At 42.3% G+C, this 21,151-nt stretch overlaps 1 protein-coding gene across 1 annotated transcript; it reads left to right on the forward strand.

Annotated features, from left to right (window-relative positions):
• The first annotated feature begins 3,255 nt into the window (after positions 1–3,255).
• LOC145341251 (thiamine transporter 2-like) lies at positions 3,256–20,399 on the forward strand. The gene is made up of 5 exons (XM_080186178.1): positions 3,256–3,405; positions 6,303–7,119; positions 12,095–12,287; positions 18,126–18,267; positions 20,226–20,399. The coding sequence occupies exons 1-5, from the start codon at positions 3,256–3,258 to the stop codon at positions 20,397–20,399; spliced, it is 1,476 nt and encodes a 491-aa protein (XP_080042304.1).
• Positions 20,400–21,151: the final 752 nt, after the last annotated feature.

Consider the following 21,151-nt stretch of genomic DNA (forward strand, 5'->3'; position numbering starts at 1 on the left):
ACTGCTCCCCCCTTATCTTGAGGCTGTGCCCTTTAGTCCTGCTGTCCTTTCTGAGTGGGAAGAATCTCTCCACCTCTACCCTATCCATCCCTTTCATCATCTTATATGTCTCAATAAGATCCCCCCTCATCCTTCTAAACTCTAACGAGTACAAGCCCAGTCTATTCAGCCTCTCTTCATAGCTCAACCCCCTCAACTCCAGTATCAGCCTCGTGAACCTCCTCTGCACTCCTTCCAAGGCCAAAATATCCTTGCGCAAGTGCGGCACCCAAAACTGCACACAGTACTCCAGCTGCGGCCTCACCAGTGCCCTGTACAGTTGCAGCAAGACCTCCCTACTTTTATATTCAATCCCCCTCGCTATGAAGGCCAGCATCCCATTTGCCTTCCTGACCACCTGCTGCACCTGCAGGCTGGGTTTTTGCGACTCATGCACAAGGACCCCCAGGTCCCTCTGCACCATAGCATGCTGCAGCTTTTTGCCCTGTAAGTAGTGGTCCTTCCCACTATTATTCCTGCCAAAGTGGATAACCTCACAGAATCAATCAGTACCTAAATTAATCAAAATCTGAACATGAGCCAGAAAATGTGCATCCTGCATTTACTAACAAGTAATTCATGTATACAGCATCAGCTACAGAGCAACAATTGAATGTCATAATAAAGGAGATAATCAACTTCCTATAATTAGTCATTTTATTAGTCTCATCTTTCAATTAAAACTGCTTTAATTGTTTAATATATTAGCAATAGTTCTTTCTCCCTCTTCATGTAGCATTCTTCGTATCCAAGGATTGCTAAGCATTGCTCAATGGTGTCATGATAGCACACTGGGCAAGGAGAAGAGGTAGGGCCCCAACAACTACCTCAACCAGTACAGGAATTAAGCCTGTGCTGTTGGCCCCACGATCCTAAGCATCTGAGCTTATCTGGCCAACACAAAATGTAGTTGCAGTGCAAAAGTAGACCTTCCAGTCCAATAGATACATGCCATATGAACCTCTTCCCATTCTTCTTCATATAATAGCATCAACATATTCTTCGATTTCTTTCTCCCCCAAGTGCTCAGCCAGGATGGTAAAAAAATTCTACATTCTAACTTGTCTCAGGGAAAGAGGTTTCTCCTGAGTACTCTATTGAATTTATTATCCATTTCATTTTTATGGTCCCTATTCTGGCTTCAACTGCAAGCAAAAACATCTCCCAGTTAATACCTAATCAAATCCTTTCATGATCTTAAAGACCTCTATTCAATCACCTTTCAATCTTCTCTCTATCAGATAAACAAGTTCTCGCCTGGTCCATCTTTTCTGATCACACACCCACTTTCATAAGTGCAGTTTGTGGAGGAATAGGAGAAAATAGGAGAATAGGAGAACATTCGATAGGATGGATTACACACAATGATTTGCATTGATTCATATCATTTTATTCTTAAGGATGTGCAGGTTAGGTTGATTAGGCCATGCTAAATTGCTCCTTTGTGCCCCAAGATGTATAGGTTAGGGGGATAAATATGTGGGGTTATGGGGATGAGGCCAAGGTAATATGCTGTGTCAGAGAGTAGGTGAGGACCAGATGGGCCAAATGACCTCCTTCTGCACTGTAGGGATTTTATGATTCTAAATGTGTGATGATGTTGCTTTCACTCTCAACCGTGTGTTGAAATCTCGACATCCAAGTTTGACTTTGACGCAAATACACATTAGCACAAGATACTTAACTGACAGATTATCTTTATTTTACTTGCTAGCAAGGGAGTCAGTTACTGACACAATGGGTCAAGACACCACTCCAACGGACAAAGAAAATCATCCTGGTTTAGAACATAAGAACATAAGAACATAAGAAATAGGAGCAGGAGTAGGCCATCTAGCCCTTCGAGCTCTGCAGCTCACAACCCAATCAAAAGTGTTACAAATGACATACTTTATGTATTGATCCAATAGAAAAAAATACTGAACCACCCTGATCTATAAGATCATGATACCTCATGGGTACCCCAATATATCATCCCTAAGCCTGTCCTCTAGTCTTTTAGTCTGACATCATGTCTCTATTTTTGATAGCAGCCTCACAAAGCATCTTCACTAAAACAGTCTCACATGGGCATCTTTAATTGATAAAGGGGGCCTACAAAAGCTGTTAGCATTTTATGGCCTTGTCAGTGAAGTTAACTGAATCTCTATGGGATGTGGTCAATTCATCTTGCCTTCAGGATATTTCCCAATTATACCCCTGGGAAGTTTTGGTTATTGCCAACATAATGAAACTCATGCATGAATTGCTTTGCAATTCAGTGACTGAGCTTCTTATCATTATCTATAGTTTCAAGAGGTATCATTGTATTACCATTAATTCTTGTCAGTTCCCACTAAGTCCCCTACCATAAGTCTTTCGTTAGATAAAGTACTAGTATCTATCTGACTCTGTTTAGTATAGAAACTGTTGAAGGCAGCTTCATTAAAATTCACCCCTGTATCAGTTGTTTCTGATAAGGTATCTGATGAAGCAATTAAGTTTCATTTATGGCCTTGTGATTCCAACAGGAATGTATCTAATATATGTTTGGTATTAAAGGGGCACTCTGTAACTGTGCATCAAAGTTTCTTTGTTTAATTTCTAAAAATGTGTAGAAGATATATTTATATGTATGGATTAATTAAAGATATTACATGTATCTTTAAAACTACAAAGTATTTAAAACACTTCATTATAATTACTAACAGACTTGTTCCCCATTGACTTAAAGCGAATCTACATTGAAGTTGATTAAACAAAAACTCTAGCAGAGTCTGCCAATCTTCTCGTAGCCCTTTTCTATCTTTCTGCATGTTACATTTTTCTTTACGTTCTTTATGTATTTTAGTCATGTTCTACACTTTTGTTTCATCATCATTCTCAGTCCCATAACAAAAAGCCCTGAATAGGTCAATAACATCAGAAAATTGATGTAAAGGTAAGTGGCATTATCTTCAAAGTCATAAAATCATATAAAATAATATAGTGATTACAAAGAGAGCAAAGTTCCAGTCCAATCAGCATTAAACTCATATTATGATAATATTACAAGGTGAGGCAACCAATCAAACAATTCAGTGGGGTATTGCAATCCAGATAGTTGAATCACTTCCAAATCCATTCCGTCAAAAATACAGGTAGTTTTCTTACAATGCTGAACTGCAACAGACAGATGAACAGGAATTGGCGATGAGTGACATTTCATAGAATTGTGATTCTACAAACTGCAGAGTTATGGATTGCTGGAAAACAGTAAGAGATAAGGAATGGGTTTATCCCACAGTAGTCTTGTGCACGTTTGGATTTTTTGCAACAATGAAACCTGCGGAACCCTTTCTGACACCATATTTAGTTGGAGCATACAAAAATTTCACAATTGAACAGGTATGCATTCAGAACGTTCGAGCACAAAACAAAATCTAATTGAATGTTTGTGTTTCACTATCTCATGTTTCATTCAAAGTGCATGTGATTTTAAATTATTTTTATCTTATGAGGAATATTTGTGTAGATAAGTTCAAACTTTGAGCACTAGTACAGTTTTCCTTTGGTTTCCAAAGATATCTTGTTTACTTGGTTTGACCTGAAAGACTCCCCCCCCCAAAGATATCTCTTACATTCAGCATGCATAACTCTATGATAAAAGAAATAAATAACTTACATGTCTCTAACTCCTTTCACAATGTCAAAATGTTCCAAAATACTCCACAGTTAATATTATACTTACAAAATGTAGTCACTGTTACAATGTAGGAAACACAGCAGCCAATTTGCAAACAGCAAGCTCCCATAAACAACAATAAAATAATAATAATTCATATGTATATTTAGTGTGTAATGGGTTTGTGATTTGATTTAATTATTATTGTCACATGTAATGGTATACAGTGAAAAGTATTGTTTCTTGCACGCTGCAGACAAAACATACTTTTCATAGGGTACGTAGGGCAGAAAGAAAGGAAGTGTGCAGAATATGGTGTTGCAATTACCGATAGAGTGAGGAGAAAAAATAGCTAATAAGTGAAAAGTCTGACAGCAGCAGGGAAGAAGCTGTTTGTGAAATAATTTCTTGAGACGTCCAATATCTCAGCAGAGAGATTGGTCCTCTGACAGTACAGCACTTGTTCAGTACTACACTGAAGTGTCAGCCTGGATTAGCTGTTCAAGTCTCTGGAGTGAGGCTTCAATCTACATCCTTCAGAGGTGAGAATGCTACCACTGAAGCCAAGACTAACATGTCAGCGTGCTTTCACACATTCTGTATGCCATGACATCATTGTGCCTTCGACATGCAGAATCTCTTTTATTTCTAATTGCCGTGTTATAGGTTTTAAATTCATTCAGTGTCTTCATTGCAAACAAACAACACAGGTGCCATCTTACTAACTCATCACGCCTGTCAATTGGTGTCAGGAAAATAGCGTGAGGCCAAAAATCCAATTTGCCCCGATTGCTATCTTCCCGATCTCTTTTTATTGGCGTGAATCACTTTGCACCCAGCAAGGGCATGAAGCATATCAGCATGGAGGGGCTATGAAAGGTACCAATGAACAAGGAGCTATGATGGGTGCTTATGCACAGGCAGCCTATGAGGGGGGATTGTGCAGGAGTGGACCGCGAAGAAGGTCATGATTGGGAGGGGGCAATGGGACATGTTAGGGGTCTGCCATAATCATCGGGAGAATCCTGAAGCCCCGATACTGGCAACCCATATTGGTGTGGAGGGAAAACATGCTGCCGATGAAGGTGAGAGGTTAGACCCAATGTCCATGGGATTTAGAAGGGCATCTCCTATTTTGCTAGTAGATCAGGGCATCCTAGCAAATGCAGCTGAGTGCTCCCAAGCCAGGTTCCCCAGCATGTTTGGCTTGTCCTCCCATACGGCCTCCCCCCACACTGACACAAAGCTCCCAGCTATCCAGAAAAATTACTGAACTTCAAAAGATTGCGATCCAGAATATGCACAAAAGACTGGTGCAGAGGACTCCCTTCTCTCGCCGTTATGACACTTTTTGGGGAATATTCTGCCCCATCTATGTGGAAAGGATGGTGAAACCGTTATATTGATATCATCTCAGATATTTGTTTTAATGCTCTTTATCAATCAGGTTATAAAGAGAACCTATTTGAAAATATTCAAGTGACTTGTCTCCATGCCATGGAGGACTTTAGTTTATATTTAATATTCAAACCCTTATAATTTTACTTGTGGCCACGATGTTGTTAAAATAAAATGCATGTTGAGGAGCATTATGTAATTGTATTCCATTTGTGCTTACCATAATTTGTATATAACAAAAAAATGAATTAGAAAGAAAGTCTGCTACGTATCTCAAATAGCTGTATGGCCAATGGAATACTTTTGCAGTGTTATCACGTAGGAAATAAAGCAGCTGATTTACATAGGGCAAACTCTCACGAACAGCAAGGTGATAATGACCAGATAGTCTGTCTTAGTGATGTTAAGTGAGAGGAATATGTTGTCCACATTATCAGATCTATCTCCCCGGCTCCCCTACTTGGCTTCTCCCCCTAAGAAAGTAGATGGGTTCTTGATTTAACATCTAATTAAAGACTGTACCTCTGACACTGCAGCATTCTTTCACTACTGCACTGGTGCCCCAGATGACAGGCAGGATTTTATGGCCTCGCTCATCCCAAAACTGTAAATTCCTGCCCGAGGTCAGCAGACCTTTCCATGGTCTGCCCCTCTCCAATTCCCACAGCAGCCAGGGCAGTAAAATTCCAGCATATGTTGTTGGCATGAATCCTGGAGCATTAACAACTGAGTCACTTGCCAATTTATGGAATATAAATTGTGCCCTATACCTCCCTCATTGTATCTGTGATAAATATGTCAATGGAATCCTATCCAAATATAGCTAATACCCTAGCTTAAAACTAGAACTTATTGATTGATTTGGTTTGATTTATTATTGTCACATGTGTTGGTATTCAGTGAAAAGTATTGTTTCTTGCATGCTATACAGATAAAGCACACCATTCATAGAGAAGGAAAGGAAAGAGTGCAGAATGTAATGTTACAGTCATAGCTAGGGTGTAGAGGAAGATCAATTTAATGCGAGGTAGGTCCATTCAAAAGTCTGATAGAAAAGATCAAATTAAAGCATTGTTAGAAAGTTTAAAAGAATTAGAATAAAGTTTTAGAAGCATAGAATGACAGTAAAAGATAGAATAGAAGATAAGCTGGGCACAGCTTGCAAGAAGTCACCTTGTGGTCAAAATCCAAGTAAATTGATACTAATTTCTCTTTTGGTCAGGTTACGAACCAGTTGTTTCCCATATGGACGTATTCATTCTTGGCAATGTTGATCCCAGTCTTCTTGTTCACTGACTACCTACGATACAAACCTATCATCATTATACAAGGTGCCGCTCTTGTGGTTGACTATATATTGCTACTCTTTGCAAACGGAATGGCAGCTATGCAGTATCTTCAGTTCAACACTGGTCTTGTATCAGCTACAGAAGTAGCCTACTACGCTTATATTTATAGTGTTGTTAATGCTGAACACTACCAGAAAGTGACTAGCTACTGCCGGAGCATTACTTTGACAGGTTACACAGTGGGAGCGACATTGGCACAACTTTTAATTTCTCTAGAAGCTGTCTCCTATTTCTATCTAAATGTCATTTCATTGGGATCAGTTACTGTAGCCTTGATAACCTCATTTTTTCTACCCATGCCCAAGAAAAGCATAATCTTCCAAAGTTCAGCTAAATCTTCAAATGAGACAACAAAATCAAACACTTCTAATGGCTCCTTGAACCTTAAGGGAAACATACAAGGATCCTCTACAAACCTAGTCTTCCTTGAAAGGAAACAATCAGCTGTTGATGACTCCCTGAGGATAAAACAGAAAACAACTTTTCTAAAGGCAATTCTTCAGCTTTGGACTGATTTTAAGACTTGTTACTCATCAAGAAACCTGCTTTATTGGTCTTTGTGGTGGGCCATAGCTACTTGTGGCTATTACCAAATTTTCAATTATGTTCAAGTGCTCTGGGACCATATCGAACCATCTAAGAACTTCTCCATTTATAATGGTGCTGTAGAGGCAGTGGCAACTCTTACAGGTATGATTTTTGATATTTGGTTCCATGATCCTAAATATTAAATGGAAAACAGTATTTTCTAAAACACAAAGTCCCATAATTTGCTGTAGCCACTCAATGAACAGTGTCTGCTATTTCTCTTGCCTATGTGATTGTGCACCTCAAATTGCTTTAAGTGGGAGATATAATAGTGTATTCCCTCTACAGGGTATCTAGAACTCAGTAAGTATATAAAGTGCAAAAAATTTTAAAAATACACACGTTGCATGGAAAATCCCACCCAATATATCCATATCTATAAATACACTTCTTTTAAGACCCCAGCATGCAGAGTATCAGGTCCAGGGAAGCTATCAATCTTTAGCCTCATTAGTTCTCTAAGTATGTTTCTTTTCTCTCCTTTCCTTTTACCTTGATTTTTTTACTGTGCTTGGGATTTTTCTGTCTCCCAACTTGAAGATAGATACAAAAGTGGTTAGCACTGCTGCCTTACAGCGCCAAGGACCCAGGTTTGATTCCCGGCTTGGGTCATTGTCAGTGCAGAGTTTGCACATTCTCCCTGTGTCTGCGTGGGTTTCCTCTGGTTGCTCCAGTTTCCTCCCACAGTCCAAAGATATGCGGGTTAGATGGATTGGCTAAGCTAAATTGCCCCTTATTGTCAGGGGGTCTAGCTAGGATAAATGCATGGGATTATGGGGATAGGGCCTGGGTGGGATTGTGGCCGGTGCAGACACAATGAGCTGAATGGCCTCCTTCTACACAGTATGATTCTATGATTCGATGAAAATACCTGTTCAAAGTCTCCACATTTTCCTCTTTTCCTATTAATTCCCAAACCTCATTTTCTGTTATTTTTTATTATAGTTACTCTTGAAATAACTCCTTCAAAACTAGTGTCCCTTCACCAAACTTAGATTTATTTACAAAGTAAGCAATACTCAGACAGGTACTTACTTGTACAGAGTATAAACCCAGTAATCCTGACACTCCACCTTTGATACACCTACAGGGCTCCCTGATTGAACAAGCCATTAATACCTCAATCTGGGAGCTCATATTTTAAGAGGTCCGCATCGTGGGACTCGTTAACATCATTACAATTCCCTTTTTATATACTTGTAGAAACACCTATTGTCTGTTTTTATATTTTTGTTCATTTTTTTTCTCATTTCCTAATTTCTTTTTTATCAAACTTTGTAGGTTTCTAAAATTTTCCCAATCATCTGGCCTACCGTTAATATTCACAACATTGTACGCATTTTCTTTCAATTTCACGAAACTATTACAAAAAGGAGCGAGATCTTCACTCACACCAAAATTCCAAAAGAACACTGATCCATCCTATCCAACTGCAATGCATTGCATTTATGTATTGGGGGCGATTCTCCCAGCCATTTGTGCTGCTTTTGTAGTGGTAATTTCGCAGGCAGGGCGTCACAATCTTTGCAAGTCTCCAAGCAGCAGATTTCCAATGCCATCAGCTCTGCACCAAAAATCAGCACGCAGCTGAATAAATTATGGAAATCAGTCTTTTAGATGTCTTTGATACATGATTAGCAGGCCTGGGATTGAAGTCTCTGGGCCCACTAGCACCTCCCCCCGCCACCAGGACCGGTTCGCTTCAGCAGGATTTAGTATAGCTCCCGACTTGCAGGCAGTTGGTGGCCCAACCCCTCTGGAGTGAAGGGAGAGGGGCAATCAATGTCTCCCAGAGGGTCGGGTGCTGGGACAGGTACCTCCTGACCTTTGACAGCTTGGGCCCCCTGGTACTGGCCAAGGGGCAAAGTGACAATGCCTGGGAGCACCTTGGCCTTGCCCACTGGGCATCAGGCAGTGCTAAGGGGGCATGGCCTAATGGGGGTGGGGCCTAATGAGCAGGGCCTCTGGAGGTAATCAGTGGAGCTGGGGGGGGGTGTGGTCCCACTGCCGCTCTGCATTTGGGCTGACTGACAGAGAAAGGGAGGCCAGCAGTTGGGGCTGGCCATTGAGGTGGGGGAGGGAGTCAGCCTGCTGGGGGGGGGATGTTGGGGCTGCCGGTGGGAGGGGATTGGTAGATCAGGGCTGTGGGGAAGGGGGATAAGATCGAGGCGAGCCGGGCAATAAATGCTGGCCAGCCGGCAACACCTATGCCCCACAAATGAATAGGGGGAGCGGGTTTAGGACTGAGTTGAGGAGGAACTTCTACACCCAAAGGTTTATGAATCTATGGAATTCCCTGCCTAGTGAAGCAGTTGAAGATACCTCATTGAATGTTTTTAAGGCAAGGATAGATAAATTTTTGAACAGTAGAGGAATTAAGAGTTATGATGTGCGGGCAGGGAAGTGGAGCTGAGTTCACAAAAAGATCAGCAATGATCTTATTGAATAGTGGATCAAGCTCGAGGGGCCAGATGGCTTACTCCTCCTCCTAGTTCTTATGTTCTTATATTCTTAATAAAAGATGCAACTAACAGAATGGCAATAGCCCTAAAACTGCCAGAGAACATACAGACTGCTACAAACTAAATCACTGACAGAGAGCAACGATAGATTTTCACACATGCAAAAACCAAATAACACAGATAAATCTGAACCTATATTAAAATTCTTCTGAATATGGACACATCCCTCCATAAACTAAAACCACAGGAGGACACAGAAGGTACCCAATAAATTTACTGAAGAAGTAAGCATACTAGAACTATCAGATGGCACTGACATATCCCTGTTTACACTAGAAAACAGTTTCCCACCAAGACTAGAATATAAACAGGTTCCTCCGTGTATAGAATTACTTACTAACATACCTCACCTCACTAAAACTATCGCAAATCAAAAGTAGTTCCCTTCCACCATTAAAAAAATGTCATTCAACACAATATTGACCTCTGGTTCATTTGATACCAAACTGTCAAGACTGGCTTAGGTATTGGTTCATTATGACCTTTGTGATTATTCTTATATTATCTTAAAGACATTTAGTTTTTCCAGTGCAAAGTATGCTATCTTTCTTAATCTGTATGACCTTAAAAATTGTTACTGCAATACAGCAATATAACTGTTTCTGCAATATCATTTAGATGTTACATACATTTAACAGATACCTTCAGAAACATTTATGTTCTATGTAACAAGGGAAATGAAAGGGAATTTTGTTGCTTATCAGAAGTCAGTTAGATATTAAGAACCTAATCTTGCTTCTTGCTTAAGGAGGATGGCTTTCAACCAATAAAATAAAGAATTTGTTATCCTGTCAGATAGAATATTTATTGAATGAGTGACTTACACTAAACACCATGAAAAAGTGCTGCATAATGGAAGGCTTGTCAAAGAACCTTTCAAGGCCATTTGGTGTTTTGCACACCCTAATACGGATGACAGGTTCATCAGTCCCTTTTTATATTCATTTATGGGTTGTGAGCATCACTGACTAGGTCAGTATGTACTACCCATCCCCAATTGTTCTTGAGAAGGCGTCGGTGGGTGCCTCTTTGAACTGCTGCAGTCCATTTGTGCTTTTAGAAAGAGAGTTTCAGAATTTTGACCCAGCAACAGCGGAGGAATTGCGATATGCTTCCAAGTCAGGATGGCCAGTGGCCTTGAGGGGAGCTTCCAGGTGGTGGTATTTCCATGTGTCTGCAGATGGTACCAGTCATGATTTTGGAAGGTGCTGCCTGAAGTGATTTCCTGTAACGTATCTTGTAGATGGCACACAATGCTACCACTGTGCATTAGTGGTAGAGGCGGTGAATGTTGTAAATGGGTTGTCAATCAAATGGGTTGCTTTGTGCTGATGGTGTGAAGCTTCCTGAGTGTTGTTGGAGCTGCAGTCCTCAAGGCAAATGGAGTATTCCATTGCACTCCTGATTTGGACCTTATAAATTGTGAACAGGCTTTGATGAATCAAGAAATGAGTTACTTACCACAGGATTCCTAGCCTCTAACTTGCTCTTATAGGCACAATATTCGTACGGCTAGTTTATTTCAGATTTGGTCAATGGGAAACACCATGATGTTGATAATGAAGGATTCAGTAATGTTAGTGCCATTGCATGTCAAGGGGTAAGTCTTCTGCACTCTGTGCAAAGGAAGGGATATTCCTGATCTCACAAAATTACAATGAAATTGGAATGCTCAAATCAACTTGATGAGGATCAACTGAATAATTTTTAATGAGGGTGGTGGAGAGGTAAATGTTCATGCAGTGGTCCAATTTTGGTGAAAGGAAAACAAAGGTCTAAAGATGGTCACAAATTCTATACATCCTAGATTACGGGCTAGAATGGTTAGGTTTGGAGTAGGAACATAAATTGGACGCAGGTTTGCATTTTTGGTGCAAATTTCATTCAGACTTGTCTATCAAGGTTGGTTAGAATCTTTGGGGTTTCGGTACTTGAATATAGTTGCTGCATAATTTTAAATGGGCCAAATTATTTAATGGGCTTAAACTTTTCAACAATAGCACACCAACTAGAACCGTAATGAATAAAACAAACTATTCCACTACCACAGAATCACAGAAATATTACAGCACAGAAGGAAGCTATTTGGCCCATCATGTCTGCACCTGCAGGATTAGGATTTGATAGGAATCTAGTTATTCCAAATTTTAGATCATTTTTGAGTTAAGACACTGGAGAGAACTTTCCTGTTCCGCCGGTCATGGGAATCATTGCGGGCGAGGGGTGAACCATGGAAAGGTCTGCTGGCTTCAGGCAGGTTTTTCCAGATTCAGAGCAAGCATGGCTGGAAAATCCTGCCCACCATCTTTGAGTACTCTAGATATGAACAATCATAGGGTCATGAAGGATAATAGAAAATTTCCTATAAGGCCACGGACAGAAATCTGAAACCAAATCTTAAAGCACAAGGTTAGAAATTACTCTGAATAATATTATTGGATAGATATTTAATGCAGTTGTGTTTGTAACAAATGCATACATTTCAATATACACGTCGGTAATTGCTGTACAACAGCGGCTGGAGATTTGATTTTGTTTTTCTTCACTGTTTATAGGTGCCATAACCTCCTTTGGTGTTGGTTATGTAAAGCTGGACTGGTCCGTCTGGGGAGAACTAGTGCTGGGAATCTTTTCTGCAGTTAGCAGTGCCTCTGTATTCATGATGGGCAATACAGATAACATTTGGGTTTGCTATGCTGGTTACATGATATTCAAAGCCTCTTACATGCTGCTTATTACTGTAACCACGTGAGTGCTGCTAAGGTTTCTAACCATAAATTTTCCTCCCACCCCATCTTTATGTTATTTTTCATTCCCTCCTTCAATGTGGGACACTGCTCCTTAGCTGAGAGTACAGACAGAACCACCAGCTATCAGACCTCACTGTTCAGAATACAGTGCTTGGAGTTGTAAAGTTCACAATCTGATTTTCCTCCTTTCTCATGACTTAACACCCATGTTACACTATTGTTACCTTTGCAATCAAATAAGGTAGAGGAGCAGAAGTTGACCATTCAGCTCATTGAGTCCGTTCTGCCTTTCGATCATGCCTGATATACTCCTCATCCCCATTTTTCTGCCTTCTCCCCATAACCCTTCAACCCATTACCAATTAAAAATCTGTCTAACTCCTTCTTAAATTTACTCACTGTCCCAATATCCACTGCACATTGGGGTAGCAAATTCCACAGGATTCACAACCCTTTGGGAGAAGTAGTTTATCCTCAACTCTGCTTTAAATTTGCTCATGCTTATCCTAAGACTATGACCTCTCGTCCAAATCTAAAATGATGACCTCATTAGAAGAGAGCTCTTGGAAATATTTAGATGCAAAATATTAGAATAAGTTATAAAAAATTAAAAAAAGGAACTGTCTTTGTATCTGTACAATATGTCCTTAGAATCTGTCACATTCTGATCTCTTAAGAACATAAGAACATAAGAAATAGGAGCAGGAGTAGGCCATCTAGCCCTTCGAGCCTGCCCCGCCATTCAATAAGATCATGGCTGATCTGTCGCTGCTCAGTTCCACTTTCCCACCCTCTCCCCATAACCCTTAATCCCCTCTCTTATCAAAAACCCATCAACCCGCGTCTTAAAAATATTTAGCGAGGCAGCCTCCACCACTTCAACGGGCAGAGAATTCCAGAGATTCACCACCCTTTGAGTGAAGAAGTTCCTCCTCAACTCCGTTCTAAACCGCCCCCCTTTTATCTTGAGGCTGTGCCCCCTAGTCCTACTGTCTTTTTTGAGCGGGAAGAGTCTTTCCACCTCTATCCTATCCATCCCATTCATCATCTTATACGTCTCAATGAGATCTCCCCTCATTCTTCTAAACTCTAACGAGTACAAGCCCAGTTTATTCAGCCTCTCCTCATAGCTCAACCCCCTCAACTCCGGCATCAGCCTAGTGAACCTCCTCTGCACTCCCTCCAAGGCCAAAATATCTTTGCGCAGGTGCGGCGCCCAAAAATGCACACAGTACTCCAGCTGCGGCCTCACCAATGCCCTATACAGCTGCAGCAAGACCTCCCTACTTTTATATTCAATCCCCCTCGCTATGAAGGCCAGCATCCCATTCGCCTTCCTGACCACCTGCTGCACCTGCAAGCTGGGTTTTTGCGACTCATGCACAAGGACACCGAGGTCCCTCTGCACCGTCGCCTGCTGCAGTTTTTCGCCCCGTAAGTAATAGTCCTTCCTACCATTCTTCCTACCAAAGTGGACCACCTCACACTTGCCAACATTAAATTCCATTTGCCATTTCCTGGCCCATTCGCCCAGCCTATCTAGATCCTTCTGCAGACTCTCCACACCCTCCACACAATTTGCCGTTCCCCCAATCTTGGTGTCATCAGCAAATTTCGACACCCTACACTCGGTTCCCTCCTCCAGATCATCTATATAAATGGTAAAAAGCTGAGGCCCCAGCACCGACCCCTGGGGCGCTCCACTAGTCACCATCCGCCAATCCGAATAGCACCCATTGACCCCCACTCTCTGCCTCCTATTTGACAACCAATCCTCTATCCACGCTAACACCCTACCCCCAACTCCATGTCCCTTGACCTTCTGCAATAACCTCTTGTGAGGTACTTTGTCAAACGCCTTCTGAAAATCCAGAAAGACCACATCCACAGGCTCTCCTCTATCCACCGCCCCTCCTCTATCCACCGCCCTAGACACATCCTCGTAGAACTCCAGTAAATTTGTCAGACACGACTTCCCTTTAACGAAACCGTGCTGCGTCTGCTCTATCAAGCAATTCCCTTCAAGATGCCTCGCAATTTCCTCCTTAATGACAGATTCTAACATTTTACCTACCACAGACGTTAAACTAACCGGCCTATAATTCCCCGCCTTTTGCCTGGCACCCTTCTTAAACAACGGCGTAACATTAGCCGTTTTCCAATCATCCGGCACTTCCCCGGAATCCAGCGACGTCTGGAAAATAACCACCAAGGCATCCACTATCATCTCCGCCATTTCTTTCAGAACCCTCGGATGCCTTCCATCCGGTCCTGGGGACTTGTCCACAAAAAGCCCCTCCAGTCTGTCGAGCACCACCTCTCTAGTAACAGTAAAGTCATTAAGACCCTACCACCTACCACCTTTCCATCGCTAACACCCGGCAAATTATTCACGTCCTCCTCCGTGAAGACAGAAACAAAAAAGTTATTCAATACCTTAGCCATATCCCCATCCCCTACCACTAGGTCCCCTTTCTCATCCTCTAAAGGACCAACATTCACCCTAGCCAGCCTCTTCCTTTTTATATATTTATAAAAACTCTTGCTATCCTTTTTTATATTAAGCGCTAGCCCAGCTTCATAGTTTCTCCTACCCTTCTTTATCAACTTCTTTGTCAATCTTTGTTGACATTTAAACCTCTCCCAATCCTCTTCTCGCCCACTACTCTTAGCTACTCTAAATTCCTCCACTTTTAGTTTAACACTTCCCTTCACCTCCTTCGTTATCCACGGCTTATTACCTCTCCTCCTACTATCCTTTTTGACCATCGGAATAAATTTCCGCTGAGCACCAAGAAAGATCTCCTTAAAGATCCTCCACTGCTCCTCAACAGACCCTCCCTCCAACGCGCTCCCCCAGTCCACATTCGCCAATTCTTCTCTCATCCTACCGTACTCCCCTCTATTCAAACAAAGGACGCGTGACCGGGAACCCACTTTCTCCTCCTCCATCTGCACCAGAAACTCCACCATACAATGATCACTCTCCCCAAGAGGATCCTTCACCACAAGGTCCCTAATTCTACCCGCCTCATTACATAGCACCAGATCCAAGATAGCTCGCTCCCTCGTCGGCTCCAACACACACAGTTCGAGGAAACTATCCCGGCAGCATTCCAAGAACTCTTCCTCGAGCCCCCCGTGTCCAACATGGGTCGACCAATCAATATGCAGATTGAAATCCCCCATAACTACGGCCGTCCCATTCCTGCACGCCGCACTTATTTGCGCGTTAACAGCCCGCCCCACCTCCAGATCATTATTCGGGGGCCTATAGACGACACCCACCAGCGTCTTCCTCCCTTTGCTGTTCCTAATCTCCACCCACAACGATTCCACCCTCTGCTCCTTGGCTCCAATATCATCCCTTGCTACCACCGTGATGCTATCCTTAATCAGCAGAGCTACGCACCCCCCTTTTCCCTCCTGCCTATCCTTCCTAAACACTTGATAGCCCTGTACATTCAGCTCCCAGTCCCTGTCACCCTGCGGCCACGTCTCTGTAATGGCCACCAGATCGTATCCATTTGTGTCGATCTGCGCCACCGGCTCATCCACTTTATTCCGAATGCTTCGTGCATTCAGATAAAGCGCTTTCATCCCAGCCTTCACTTGGACCCTATTTGCCGGAACGCCACCAACCATACTCACGCCCCCTACTCCCTCTATTATTGGGACATCCTCGGCCTCTTCCCTTACCTGTACCCTCTCCTTAACTTTAGACCTCGTAACATCACCTACCCTCGCACCCTCCCCCCCCTAATTAGTTTAAAGCCCTGTCTACAGTCCTCTTTACTCGATTCGCCAGCACTCTGGTCCCAGCACGGTTCAGACCAACCCCATCCCGCCCGAACAGGTCCCACCTACCCCAATACTGGTGCCAATTCCCCATAAATTCAAACCCATTCCTCCCACACCAATCCCTGAGCCACCCATTCACTTCCTTAATCCTGTCAACCCTACGCCCGTCTGCACTCGGTTCAGGCAGTAGCCCAGAGATAACCACCTTGTCGGTTCTACTTTTTAATTCCATTCCCAGCTTTTCATACTCCCTCCCCAGATCCTCGGTCTGCATTTTGCTTACGTTGCCGGCACCCACATGAACCACAACGACCGGATTCTCACCCTCCCACTCCAGATTCCTCTGCAGCCCAGATGTGACATCCCGGACCCGAGCACCAGGCAGACAACACACCCTTCTGTGCACTTTGTCATTGTGACAAAGGACAGTGTCAATACCCTTCACCCCACTATCCCCAATCACTACTACGTTCCTTTTCCCCCTCTCTTTGCCTATGTCCTGCTGCAGCACTGTATCGTGTGCAGTTTGCTCACCAACCTCACCTGCCTCGTTCTCGTCCAGCCTGGAAGCAAGAACCTCAAACCTGTTATGCAGATTAAGAGGCTGAGGCCTCCACTCCTCACCCCCCTTCCTCCTCCCAGCAGCCCCCTCTTGTCCCTGACCCTTAGAGTTAGCCAGTCTAGGGGGGGTGGATGTCACTTGCACCCCATTGACAATGGCACCCTCTCTCCCCTTGATGAGCCTCAGTGTCTGTAGCTCAGAGGCCAGCTCATCCACCTTGAGCTGGAGCTCCTCCAGCAACCTGCACTTACTGCAGATATGGTCACTGGGATGGACCCTGGAGTCCACCAGTTCCCACATCATACAGAAACCACACATCACATGCCCCTCCATTATTCACTGTAGTAGTTTTGAAAAAAATTTTTTTGTTTTTTTTTCCTTGTTTTTCAAACGAACTCACCTGGCCTTTTTTCCTTCCAGCCCTTTTTGATATTAAGCCCTAATAGCTCACTCTGCTTCCCCCTCACTCCGCTGCCCGCTCAGACGCTGCCCGCTGTCTACACCAGGCCTCCTTTTAAACCTGGCGCTGATTTAAAGCTGATGTCCCACAACTGCCTGCTAACCACTCCCTCAGAATTCTTAAAGCAGTAAATACAATAAATAAATGCTTTAAACAGTTCTACAAAGAACAAAGTGCTTTAAACTTATTTTAAACAGGTTTTTAACAGGTAAAATCTTAGCTCTCTCTCTGCTCCTTCACTCGTCTGCTCCAGCAAACAATGGAAGGTTTCACCGTGTGGCCACTTGATAATTAAAGCTGATGGCCCACAACTGCCTGCTAACCACTCCCTCAGAATTCTTAAAGCAGTAAATACAATAAATAAATGCTTTAAACAGTTCTACAAAGAACAAAGTGCTTTAAACTTATTTTAAACAGGTTTCAAAATTAAAAAAAACATTCAGGCACAATAGTATAGGTGCCATCACCTTCTTTGGTGTGGGTTACATTAAACTGGGCGGTATGGCGATAATTAATGCTGGCAATCTTCTCAGGAGACTAAGTTTGAATCTAATAAGAATCCAACAGGTTCTGTGAACAGTCCGTGAACCTCCTTGGTAGATTTTTCATTTTGTGCTTTTCCCTGGCAGCAAAGAGGAAATTCCACCTGGCTTTCTTTTCTGGTGAAGTGACCTCCTGGCCATTGTCTCAAAATGCGGTCAAGAGTTAAACTGTTATTGTACAGCTTGCTTTTACTTAATTTCTATAGTTTTAATATTTAACATTTAAAAATCCCTAAGACACTATTATGGTCAGCACATACATAAAACCCTGATTTTCGCCATCTATATTTTGTGTGTCCTCCTGTATATCTGCTTTGAGAAACCACAAATTGAAAATTAGGAATTTTATTATTCAAATTTAATTTCAGCAAAAATTAATTTGTGATCAACTTAAAATGTTTTTTGATTTTTTACAGAACTCATTGGCAATTTTGAACTCTATATGGTGCATAATTCTTTTTTGATTCTCAGATTCAATATTGCATCTAACCTTTGCATGGAACGTTATGCTTTAATGTTTGGAGTAAACAACTGCCTGGCATTAATACTACAGACCATCCTGACCGTTATTGTCGTCGATTCAAGAGGTTTGGGTCTGGACATTATTAAGCAGGTAACCTTCTTATAACATTGTCATCATCTTTTCCCCAACAAAGTCCTGATGAACTGATCAGACTCTTTATCAATGACTTACTGAATGCTTCTAACATGATTACTTTTATCAATCATAGAAACTTAGGTGGAGTCCATTCAGCCCATCATACCTTTGCTAGACCTTTGAAAGAATCATTACACTTAGTCCCAGATTCCCGATTTATCAGTAACCCTATGTTCTTCGTCTTCAGGTATTTGTCAGGTTAATTTTTAACGTCATTTCTAGAAGAAGCTTCCATCACCTGTTCAGGTAGACTATTCGCAACAACTCTATGGGTGAAAAACAGTCGCCTTTGCTTCACTTTAGATCCTTTGCCAATGACTTTGAATCTGTGAACTGAAGTTCTTGACCCTCTCACCAGAGGGAATATCAAAACCTCTCACCTTCTTGAAAACTTCTGTTAAGTCACCAGAACCTTCTCAGTTTGAAGCACGGCCCAGGAGTTGTCGATTGTGCCAGAAACTGGGAGGGGGTGCGCAGTTCTGGGTATTTTCAATTTGTATCTCAAGTTGCCTACATTAAACAGTCAGAGGTTTAGACTGGAAACCCCGGCTTAAAGAAAATTGGAATTGTCTGGCTAACAGAGTGCCAAGGTTGGAGCACTCTGCCCATTGCCTATCCATTCCACTGGTGGAGGGTAGCTACGGCATTGAGCAGCCTACCTGCCCTTGAACTAATTGAGGTAAAACCTAGCAGCCATTTGGTGGGCTGAGAGGGTGCTTCCTGTACAGGGGCCCTCCCCCAAAGTAGTTCACCCCATCTTCCTGCCAAATCCTACCCCTCCATCTAGGTGTGCAGATCCACAGTTCCCTGAGGGGATCTCAGGCGTGTGGCATGCTGGCCTTCAATAGTTGGGGCATTGAGTATAGGAATTGGAAAGTCATGTTGCAGCTGTATAAGACTTTGGTTAGTCTTGCATTGTGGAGTGTTGTGTACAATTCTGGTTGCCATACTACTGGAAGGATTTGATGCATTGGAACAATGCAGAAGAGATTTACCAGGATGTTGCCTGATTTGGACAATATGGATTATGAAGAAAGGTCGAACAAACTTGGATTGTTTTCATTGGAGTGTCAGAGGATGAGGGTGGCCTGATAGAGGTTTACAAGATTATGACAAGCTTGAATAGAGAGGATAGTCAGAGTCTTTTTCCCAGGGTTGAAGGGTCAATTCCTCAGGGGCATAGGTTGAAAATGAGAGGGGGAAAGATTAAAAGCGATGTAAGGGGCAAGTTTTTCACACAGAGGGTGGTGAATGCCTGGAATGTGCTGCCAGAGGAGGGCAGATTCTATAACAATGTTCAAGAGGCATCTGGCTAAATACATGAATAGGCAGGGAATAGATGGATATAAACCGTGTAGAAGCAAGAAAATATTAGATGAGAGAGGCATCTGTGTCGGCACAGACTTTGTGGGCCAAAAGGGCTGGTCCTATGCTGTACTGTTCTTTGTTCTTTCTTTCTTGTTCTTTACAAAGGGAAGATTTAATTCAAAAGATGGGAAAAGTAATGTACTAGAAAGAGACAAAATGATCTGACGCAAGGTTGATGTAGAATTGATGTATTCCAGAATTTTGAAAAGCCTAAGAGATTTTGTGCAGCAATGGATTTTTTCCCTCCATTGATCTCATTTTAAAGAGATTATAATCAGCCCTTAATAAAGCTTTTTATTCAATGGCAATGAACAGCATTGGATGATATATACTTTAACAGTTCAGAGTTCCAATTAAATCCAGACAAATGTCACTGACGGAAAGAGCCAAGCCAGATAACAGATAACAACCTGCCCTTTCCTTAAGTATCATAAACTCTCTAATCACATTGCAAAGAATAGCACCAGGTTTCCCCCCATTTCTCTTGATTATCGCCATGGTGTTTTATTGGATTGTAAACAATATTTGCCTCGTTTACTCTCCAGTTCCTGATTTATGGGAGCTTCTACGCGCTGATTGCTGGGATCTTCCTGCTAAGTGGGCTGCTCACCTTCATGTATTACAAACTGAAGAAAAAGAGGAGGAACCTGGAAAAGGACGTCACAATCATCACTCTGGACCCTCCAACTCAACAGATATGTTCAAGCACTAAACTGTGAACTGAAAAAAGAAGGTGGATAGGGAGAAATTCACCTGATGACCACACATTTTTCCAATCACTGGGTTTCAGGTGGTGCTGTTTTTGAAATGTGCCTTAATAATTTGCTGAACAGCACATTGAACCAGGCAAATTTTAGTCATCTGGCGTATCTTTTTGAAACCAGAGTAATATGGTGTGAATAAGAGACCTGCACCTAACTAATTGAACTTAACAGCATTTGAGTCAGTAAATCATTGTAGAAAGCTACGATTGAATCATCCTTCCGACTCTTCATTATAAGGAATTTTTAACTGGATCGCATTCAAATCATTTCTAATTTCACTTAAAGGCGGGAGAATGGGATTGAGAAATTTATCAGCCATGATTGAACGGAGGAGCAGACTCGGTGAGCCAAATGGCCTAATTCCATATCTTAAGATCTTATCCCACTGATTAAAGTTAAAGCTTATTTATTAGTCACAAGTAGAATTCCATTAATATTGCAATGAAGTTAATTGCAATGTGAAAATCCCCTACTCACCACATTCCGGTGCCTCTTCGGGTACACTGAGGGAGAATTTGGCATGGCCAATGCACCTAACCAGCATGTCTTTTAGACTGTGGGAGGAAACTGGAGCAAACCCACACGGGCACGGGGAGAATGTGAAAACTCCACACAAACAGTCACCCAAAGTCAGAATTGAGCCCAGGTCCCTGACGCTATGAGGCAGCAGAGCTAACCACTGTTCCATCATGCCACCTACTAGCTTG

Source organism: Carcharhinus amblyrhynchos, chromosome 3 (assembly GCF_965287045.1).
Source record: "Carcharhinus amblyrhynchos chromosome 3, sCarAmb.v2.hapA, whole genome shotgun sequence".
NCBI lineage: Eukaryota > Metazoa > Chordata > Chondrichthyes > Carcharhiniformes > Carcharhinidae > Carcharhinus > Carcharhinus amblyrhynchos.

Coding starts and splice junctions, on each gene's coding strand:
- LOC145341251 (XM_080186178.1), top strand. CDS start 3,256: ATGGATTGCTGGAAAACAGTAAGAGATAAGGAATGGGTTTATCCCACA. Junction 3,406..6,302: donor AAAATTTCACAATTGAACAG/GTATGCATTCAG, acceptor TCTTTTGGTCAG/GTTACGAACCAGTTGTTTCC. Junction 18,268..20,225: donor GTCTGGACATTATTAAGCAG/GTAACCTTCTTA, acceptor TTTACTCTCCAG/TTCCTGATTTATGGGAGCTT.